General features: G+C 34.0%; 1 protein-coding gene across 7 annotated transcripts in view; it reads left to right on the forward strand.

Annotated features, from left to right (window-relative positions):
• Positions 1 to 577: 577 nt before the first annotated feature.
• The window catches only part of LOC106466891, a 31,298-nt gene continuing 21,550 nt past the window's right edge, over positions 578 to 10,325 (forward strand). For 6 of the 7 annotated variants that reach the window (XR_002612299.1, XR_002612298.1, XR_001291301.2 and 3 more), the window contains exon 1: positions 578 to 2,913. Coding sequence is in view for 1 of the 7 variants with exons in the window: in XM_022394961.1 (XP_022250669.1) it covers positions 690 to 2,888 (2,199 nt within the window). In the remaining 6 variants the exon portion in view is untranslated. Of the gene's footprint in view, positions 2,914 to 9,374; positions 10,105 to 10,325 lie in introns of those variants that run through there. The other variant, XM_022394961.1, reaches the window with a different exon arrangement.

The raw sequence follows: 10,325 nt of genomic DNA on the forward strand, positions 1-10,325 counted from the left end.
TGTTGGATTTTAGTTATTTTGTGAGAAGAAGTAAAGTATTGGATCAGAAGTTAAGATTTTCATACACTGAAAATGTATTTCCAATAACTACTTACCTCCTCTAACACTTCCCACCCATCTTCCCCACTTCTGGTGCATCTTTTTTTGCCTAATCTTGAAATTATGATTGTACTTTATAGTGTAGAGGGTGTACAAGGAGGATGTGTCACACTCCTATTGGTGGAGGGTTGTTGCATGCTATAATGTAGCCATTCACATGTAAACATGTGATGTTAGGTGAGAGCCTTAAGGTTAACGTTGAGCAAAAATTGCACATATAGAGGGCAACTCAAGTCAAGGAAAGCTATTATGTTAGAGGAGGAAAGTATCTATTAGAAATACATTTTCTGTGTAGGAAAATGTTAACTTTAGTTCTTTCAGAAGTTATGTATTGTTTAATATTACATTGTACTTTGAATATTTTCATACTCAGTTTCTATCATTCAAGATGATAAATCTTGGTAAAGTGTAAATAAATTGGAAAATGAAAACAGGAGATTGATTTGTATAGATTTTTTTCATTTTGTTTAGGATACTTAGTGTTTATATAACACGATGAGTGAGGATGGTTGTTATAAGAAAAGCCTTCCTTGAGTAGTGGGAACCGAAAAATATCTAAATGTTCAGCTTATATGTTTTTAAAATAAGCCATGACTGAAGAAGAAAACGAAGAAAGATTTTCTTTGGAACAGCTGAAATCTGCTCTTGCTCCTCTCGCTTCATTGGAAGATTTGGCATCAGATGAACTTGAAAGTCCTTTAAGTTCTAAGACAAAAGAGAACTATTCTGACTTTGACAGTGAGGATAACTTAAATCAGTTGCCAGAGTGCATAGATATTTGCAAAACTATTACAGCCAGACCAGACTTGAGGTCTGTTCCATGTATTCCTTCTTCATCTGGCCTTGTTACTCCTGAGTTTGACAGACATTTTGAAAGTGATGTTGACTCTCAGGGTACATTAACTCCTTGTGAGGAAGCCAAAAGCCAAACTCCCAGCAGTATCAGAACAGGATCATTTTCCTCATTACCAAAAACTGAAAAATTGGAGCAAGTTGGAGACAGAAGGAAAAATTTATCAGCTGATTCAATACTCTCAGGTTATGATGATAAGAATTCTTCAGAAAAAATCTATAAAAGCTCCTGGACTGATGTATTTCGAAGTCGTATCCGAAGTCAGAGTCATTCGCCTCAGGGTTCACCTAAAGCTCACTGTAGTTTACTCTCTAGTAGTACAGACGAAAAGAATTCAAAAAGGAAAGAAAAAGGAGTTTTTTTTTCAATATTTAGGTTTAGAAGTAGAAAGCCTTCAAGAAGCAAAAAATCTTCTCCAATTTTTCCACATTCCCAGTCACCACCACCTGTAGTGTGTGTAGGAAATATGGACACACAGATTTCTATTCCAAAAGCAGTTTATTTAAAAAGTGAGCCAGAAGAGATTTCCACTGCAGAAACTGTATTTATAAGCCAAGACATTGAAAAATCCAAAAATGAAAAGAAAAATATTAACCTCAATGAATTCAAAACAGATGTGTGCAATGGTTTTGAGTCTGAACTGAAAGAGCAAGAAATTGAATCCAAAGAAAAAACAGAGAATTTAGGGAAAGAGCTTGCTTTAGAATACAAGTTTGTTAACACTCTTATGCCAACAAATGTTGAACCACGAACTAACAGTATACAGGGACTAGAAAATATAGACTTATTGACTGAACTAGAACAACAAGTATCTATTACTGAAGTCCATATTTCTTCTGAATCTGAAATAGACTATGATAATGTAAACAAGCATCATTTAAAAAGAAGAGAGAGTGAAGAAGATTATGAAGCTGAAACACTTCTTACACAAGAGTCTTTGGATGATGATGATCTAACTTCATCTGACTTTCAGATTCCTGTTTCTCTTGTAAAAAGTGAACTTTCTAAGTTACCTACTAGACAGCAACGTCTTGAAGTAAGCACCATTCCAGTTGAAAGACCCAGAAGTACAACCCCATTAAGTATTGCTCCCTTAGAAGCATTTATTCAGTCAGCTTCACCTGATGTCCATGTTGAAAAAATTCATCTTTCTCTTCCCGGTGAAGAATTTAGTTTTAAATTGAAAAGTACTAAAAATGTAACACATACAAATTGGGTAGATTTTTGTGAAAAAGGACTACAGAGCCCAAGAACTCTAAAAAAATTACATAAGGATAGTAAGTTAAAAGGTAAAGGTGAAAATATCTCTACACAAAAGTATTTATATAATGTCATTTCTCAGAAACCTGATAGTTTCAGTATTCAGAAAGCTGACTGTGAACTGACTATGAGAACAGTATTGTATGATGCAGAAAAAAACACATCAGCTTCTGAGGATGCATGGATGGCTTCTGAGCCTCAAATGGGTAATAATATTCAGAGAAAATTCAGTGATGCTGCATTTTCTGATGTGGAAAATCTTGAAAACATTGAAAGTGCATCATCAGAATCAAAAACAATTAGGTGTGATGATTCTTCAATTCAATTTTACGCAGGTGAGAATGATACAACCTCAAGATGTGAGAAAAATATGCAATTAAAAACCAGCTTATTCTGTCCATGTGATTGCTCTTCTTGTGGCTGTGATCACAACCACATCTTCGGTTATTTGAGACATAGTCCATCATCAACTACAGAAACTGAAGCTGCTACAAGTGGTTATACATCTGATAGTCTTGTTTCAGTGAAGACATGTCCTTGTGAATGTCATTTTGGAGATGAGAGACTATTTTCATCTGAAAGAAGTTTTTTAAGTGAGGTTAATAACATAGGACTCTCTAGTAGTGAAGTTCAAGAACATCTAGCTATCAAAGAAGGAAGTGAGTTTCAGTTTTGAAAACTGATAAACATTAATTGTTGAGGTGAGTTTCTACATTGTTTATCATATCATATGTCGGTGAATGAGCATGTAGGTTATTTTATAAATTTTATTTCTGAACATACTACTCACCTCTCCACAAAATAGATAATAATACCTCAAGCCACTGCCAAAGTTTTTGTGCATACTACAAACCTTTAAACAAAATTTCTACCCTTATATGTAATAATGTGTGCACTTTGGTGTTTAGTCTTTTGAAGAGCAGTTTTGAGGACACAGATATGTCCTCAAGATGTTGACACTTCAATGGAAATGCTACTATCTAATGTTACAGCTATCAATACATCCTGTTATGATATATTCCATTTACTCCACTGTTTTTTCTTGTGCTAACTAATAGGAAGGTACTCATGCTCAGGAACTTTGCTTTGTTGTTCTCAAGCTAATCTTTTGAGCTTGTGACAACAGCAGCCAGTTATCAGTCCTATTGATGTAGCTTTAAATTTAGTGGCAGATTGGGTGTCTGGCTAGAACTGGATTCTTCTGTCAGAGTGGGTCTGACATGCCATAGTGTTTTTGTGGAATGTTCCTATTTTGGAAATCTTTATTATTGCACTTCTCTCTATACCAGTCTTTCATCTTTTTGGTCACCAGTCCCAGACTCTGTGTCCCTGTTGGTAGTCTCTCTGAATCAGGATTGCTCCACTCTCTATCTGTAGTCTTATCCTCCTCTGTGACTACTTGCCAGTGTGTTGTCCTTATATCAAATACTCCTTGCTGGGTTCTTCTCATTTCTCCTCTTTGACCAACTCCATTTTGGTTTCCACTCCTTTACCACTTTGTGATCCTGAAGCCTCTGTCTCTTCCATGTTGAAAATCCTTTTTATATCAGGTTTGATACCCATCTTACACCACAATGTGCCATGCCTTCATATTCATACATGGCTTTTTTTTGGTCCTTTGCAAGACAGGCAAGTTTTGTCTCACATAGTAGCTCATTTTCTTGGTCACTTTTGATGGTCATCTATTTTGTTGTTTATCAGTACAAGTAAATGATTTATTAATGCTGGTCCAACTGAAAGAAAAATCATTTCTGAGCATTTCTACATTTAGAACTATCACATTTCTGTGGTTTCTTCCACCTGAGGTTGTAGTTCTGCTCATGAAGGCAAAGTTTCATCTGGAATGAAACTATGATTGTTTTCAGAACTTGAGATACCATACAAGATAATGTCTAGTGACTTCTCACAGTTGGAGGTTCTTTGTCTGTAGAAGATGTCACTACCAATTTTTGCTAGTTGTGGATTTTGTCTTCCTTTTCAGTTCTCCTCTCTCCTGTGCATTTTCTTTCATGAGCCTAACTATAACATTGGCATTTTGGTCTAGCTGTTTTCACTACCTGGTTTTGTTCTGGTCTTATCATATACTGTTTAGGAATGTGTCATTCCTCTCTCTCTCACTCTGCTGTCTTTGTCAGGTTTGTTCCATGCTTTGTCTCTCTCCTGGAACCTATGTTTCTTCACCATCTTTATTCCATGCTTTGAAGCTGTAGTTTATTCTTTTCCCTTTCACCTGACTTTATTCTCTATGTTGATATCTTGTTTCAGCATCATTCCTACTCTCCCCTACCTTGCCCTCTTCATTTATTCCTTTAACATGCATTATAGTCATTTTCCTTCTGCTTTCTTGGATCCTCAATACCTGGAATCCCTTCTGCCTGTTTGGGAGTTGATCCTCTGTCTCCAATATCCCTTACCATGAGCTCACTTCTCCCGTCTTTGCCTTCTCCTTTCTGTTTACTTTTATCTCCTATCTGAGGCTCTCTTATCTGGGATCTAGGTAGTTTTTCTGGGATATTTCTGGTCAGTCTTTTTCATTACTTAGGCCTGGGTCTTCTCTCCTCACGTGGTTTCTGTGTTGTTGAGATTTATATAGATATGACACTTTTTCTCTGTCTTTCACCCTCAGGTCCTGGGGCATTTGTTCTCTTCTTTGCTAGCCTGTGAATTTACTTCATGGCTAACCATTGTGACACTTGGGTTTTGTCTCACTCACTCACTCTTCTTGTTTTTTCCTTCTCTTTCCCCTTTCCTTGTTGTTTTTCATTCACCTTCTAATTCTTAGTATCTCCACCATTTTGAGGACACTGTTGGAGCTTTTGACTGTGAATGCCATAAAGAGAGTCAATCACTTGCTTCTCTCTCTCTGGATTACTATTCTCATCCCATCTTTATCCCCATGAATTCTGGAAACTGACATCTCTTCATACTTTGTGTCTGAACAACTTCTGAAGAAGGGGTTTCTTCCTCTTAATTGGTTGATTTACTCTTGTCTTTAGATGAAGACAGTTCATGTCTTGGATGACTTTTTTTCATACACTAATAATATCATCATGGTGATGTTTCCTTTGGTTTGCCCACCACAATATATACCAGTTTTGAGCTCTATCCTTTAAGATGGATTTTACTTCTTATGTTCTTAGCCAGATAATGAGGGCTTTTGCTCATCACATGTACAGTCTTGGCCTTTGTTTCTATATCTTTCATAACATTTGGCTACTTTTTTCTTCTACTTGGTAAACCTCTTCTGCAACCATATCCCAACATGGTGGGATATCAGCCACCTTCTGCCTTTTTTTGGCTGTGGTTCTGTATTTTCTTCCCCTGTTGTACTACTTTGTTTTGGTCCTTCCTTCTTCTTTCTCCTATTCTGATTCACTTGCCTGACTGGGACCTTGTGGTTCTTTACACTTGCACTCAGTCCCCATTTGAGACCTTGACCACTTGTTCCTTCTCTCACCTTTCTTTGAAGGCCTCTTTCCTTCTTCTTCTGGCTTGAGGTTATTATTGCTCTTTTGTTTATGCCGTATATGCCTCCCGTACTCTGTTCCACAAGTCTTACACCTTTTTTTTTCCCTGACTGCTCTTTCTTTCTCTACACTTAGGGCAGTTTTTGAAGGTGATGGGTCATTTTCTTCCATTTATCTGCCATTGTTTTCTGCCCACAATGATTGCTCAGACACTGGTTATCTTTTGTTTCCTGTTCAGGTGATCTGGTGTTGCATGACATGCATGGCTCCCTTTTGAAATGCCCCCAATTCCCTGTTCTTGCTGTGTGACTGACCTTAGTAACAATTACAAAAAAAGTCAACTTACACTTCTTGGTCAACAATACTGGAGATTGTGGAATCCACCATGTGGCAAGTTTTGCTTCACAGGGAGCATAACAGTTCTCTCTCCCAAAATTTGTATCAAGTATAGGATAGCAGAAGGTGTTAAGCCCATCAGTCTGTGCACAGTTTGCACGTTTAGATGTTTGTTTTTTTCCAAGACTGCTTCAGTAGTATATATATCTAAATTTAATTTTATAGAATAGAAAAACGAAAATATTAAATAATGAAGTAAATAAATAAACAAAAAAATGCAGCCACAAAACAAACATTCAACAGTGGGGCACAAATCATTGGGTTGGTCATTATGTAATGTGCCCTCATTTTTTTGAGGTACCAGCAGAAATAAGACCCAGATTGTGTTGGGGGGTACACCAGAGTAACCTCAACTTCACTGGCCTTACATGCTTAGAAGAAAAAAGAAAAGGAGCAGATGTGGATGCTCTAACACACAACATCTTACATTTTTACCACCTTTTGCTGTCTGTAGCCAGAAGTGGAAAAGTGGTTGCTCACAAAAGTAAATAAATAAAATAAAATAGAAACAATAGTAAGAAAGGTAATAATTAGAATAAAATAAAGCAATGGGGAGACAGCAAAACTGCTCTAGAAATTAGAATTCCAGCCCCCAGTATGATATTTGGATATAAATACCAAGATGTTAAGGTATTACTATACTAAGCTCAACCTCCATTATTAGTGTAGGTCCCATCCTTCACCTTTCCATGCTACTATCTGAAGATCCAGGTGATGAACAGGTGGACAGTCCAACAGCATTCTCTTGTTGTTGAGCTTTATTTCAAAAATGAATGTTCCATCATTGCTGCTCAAAGAGCATACCATTGAGAACTTGGTGTTAATGTTGCTCTCTCTGAATATGTCATCAATGGGAATTGTAGTTTCAACAAGATGGAGCCACCAGTCATACAGCATGAGCAACAATGACAGTGTAGTGTGAACTATTCTCAAACAGGGTAATTTCTGGTAATGGAGATATAAACTGGCTTCCATGATCCCCAGATTTGTCAGAAGCAAACTTCTTTTTGTGAGATTACTTAAAGGAAAGAGTGTACGTCAATAAGACATGGACACTACAGGTTGAAAGATAACATAAAGACAGAAATTAACAGCCTATTGCATGAAACTTTGACCTCTACCATGGAAGGTGTCATTGTCAGAGCATGCCAGTGTGTTGCAGTTAATGGTGGACACCTACTGGACAATATTTTTTATACTTAATGGTTACAAGAAATCTTATTGAGTTAAAGTTTTATAAATAAAGACACAAATTATACCAATAAATCTTGTTGTCGATGGTTGAAGTTTAAATACTTGCACTTCTTTTGGTGGACTCTGTAAATGGTTTTCTGACCCTTCATGAGGGATTCCAGCTATCTGCTCCATGGAGAGGTGACTAGCATGTTTCTAGTCAAATTTTTTCTTATCACGGGACTCCCCCCCTACTTCTGTATTGGAGGAGAGTTATAGTTTAATGCTAGTTACATCATAGACAAGCATAGTACATGTTATGTTTAGGGGTGGAAGTTTCCTTCAAAGACTTGGTGCAGGGGCAAAAACGTTTTGGCAGTGGTGCAATATATTAGCTATCTGTTTTCTAGAGGGGTAAATATCTATGTGAAATACTTTTTTCTGATGAGGAAAATGTTAACTTTTAAATGTCTTAGTTTCAATGAATTCTATATTTTTACAACTGTTACAAAAATTTTTACTATAGAGAACGTAACATTTAGATTAAAATGTTAGAGTAGTTATTGAGCTTAAACTGCTGTGAATAATCTGTAAATCACAAATTTGTTATTAACATTAATTTAACAAAACTCAGTTGAACCTTGTAACTTTCACATTGAATCAACTTTGTGCTTTAATTCCATAACACTGTACCTTATTTATTTTCCTTCAAAGCAAAACTACTAGTATTCCAAATAAATGCAACTATTTTTAGCTGCTCCTTACAATGACTTTATTTTGTTTTTGTTTGTTGTGGTTAAATAAAATTTATTCTTCTGTCTTCCTTTTATTTGCTATTTGGTATATTACACTTGAAATCTTAAGTGTTTTATGAGTACATCTAAGCCAATCTAAGTCATTAAACAATTAATGCACTTACTGTTTGAGAAATAGAGCACCAGATTGTCTTAATCTAAAATGAGACTCAGTGTAATAATCATCAGACTTTCCCAAATTGTTAACTACTGCTCATTCTCAGCTCACTAGTTTTTCAACTTTCCTCTGTGATAGCAATATTGCTTTTTGTCAGTACAAGCTAGAAGATGATTGATGAACTCTTGCATTTTTTTAGAAATGTATGTGCATTAAAAATAGGTTGATTTTTCTCTTAGGAGTACTGTATTTCAGATACAAATTAAACATGTATTTATATTGGATTGGTATATAAATAATTTATTTCATTTTAAAGATATAATTCATAAGAAGAGGAGTTAATTTGTCACAATATAAATTCATTTGTCCTGGTTGTGCAAAGAAGTATGTGGGCTTTACCACCAGATGGTTTATTACCTTTACTCTTCCTAAAGCTTCTATCATATAGAACTTCCCCTCCTAAAATTATCTATTACAAAATTCATATAGCCATTTAATTTGCTACTGCTACTTTCTGCTTTTGTTTTTTAAAGTATTGTACTTATTTTTGGATATTTTAAATTTTTTTCTATCTTTTTTTTTTATCTACATACTTTCCAAGAATATTGTAATAGTGTTTTCTTTTGGAGTTATGTCAGTATTATATGTCTCAAAGAATAAACTTTACACAAACACAAAATTGCCTTATAGCTCTAAAATTGCTTCATTGTATATTTTAGAAACAAAACTATGAAACATATGAAAAAAATAGCTGTTATTATACAAGCACATCCATTTTAAACTGTCAAGTGAGTTTTAATTGATGTTTAGGTGTAGAATATTGTTTATTTATTATGAGGGTAAAGTAGTTTTTATTTAAAGCTGTATGTGATTGTCTAATTAGCTTGTTTTGTTTTTTAACACTATAGGCATTTGTGGCAGATGTATAAATTAATTTTATATTTTATTTGTTTAGAAAGAAATCTTCATATTCTTGTGTATCTGTAAATGGTGCTTATTTTTATCAGCATAAGTGATCCTAAAGTTAGTACAAATGTAAATATGAAACAAAATTTTGTTGCTGTTGTTGTATATGCAGTCTTTAGAATGGAAGAAGTTTCACAGATGAAAGGAAGATTTAAATAGTTACATTCAATGATTTAGATAGTGTAGTTTTGAATTATAACTTTTAATTAGAACTATAGAAATATTTTTTCTCTATATATTTTTTCAAGGTCAATATAGGAAATATATTACAGAAAGAAGAAAATTAAGTTATGTTCAAAGTTGCAGTTCTGACGAATTAGATGCAGATGAGTCTTTTAATCAGTTTAAGTCAAATTGTAAATAATCTCACCTGCATAGCTTAGAAGTTAAATGTCCTTTCATCAATTCATACAGAATGTTCAAGATACAACTGTACACAAGAGAAAACACAATAATAATATGAGTAAGGTAAAGGAAAAGGTGCACTGTTTGATCTACATAAATAACAACATTCTCCAAGTGAATTAGGTAGAAAAACCTTTTCCAGCAAAGTTTAAATTGACTCTAAAAGTCCTTCATTGCAAAGTAAAATTAAATTTAAGTATAGTAGTGTTACATTTATATCTAAAATAGAATTAAAATTAAGCATAACAATGTTTCATTAATATCCAAAATCAAATTAAACTTAAGTATAGCACTATTTCCGTAATATCCAAAATGAAATAAAACTAAAGTCTAGCAAAGTTTCATTAATATCACAAAACATTAAACTGAAATATAGCAGTTTAATTTATATCTAAAATCCAATAAAACTTAAGTATAGCAGTGTTTTGTTAATATCCAAAATCAAATTGAATTTAAGTATAGCAGTGTTTTGTTAATATCCAAAATCAAATTGAATTTAAATATAGCAGTGTTTTGTTAATATCCAAAATCAAATTGAATTTAAGTATAGCAGTGTTTTGTTAATATCCAAAATCAAATTAATTTAAGTATAGCAGTGTTTTGTTAATATCTAAAATCAAATTGAATTTAAGTATAGCAGTGTTTTGTTAATATCCAAAATCAAATTGAATTTAAATATAGCAGTGTTTTGTTAATATCCAAAATCAAATTGAATTTAAGTATAGCAGTGTTTTGTTAATATCCAAAATCAAATTGAATTTAAGTATAGCAGTGTTTTGTTAATATCCAAAATC

The sequence above is a fragment of the Limulus polyphemus genome, unplaced genomic scaffold (assembly GCF_000517525.1).
Source record: "Limulus polyphemus unplaced genomic scaffold, Limulus_polyphemus-2.1.2 Scaffold2412, whole genome shotgun sequence".
Classification (NCBI taxonomy): Eukaryota; Metazoa; Arthropoda; class Merostomata; order Xiphosura; family Limulidae; genus Limulus; species Limulus polyphemus.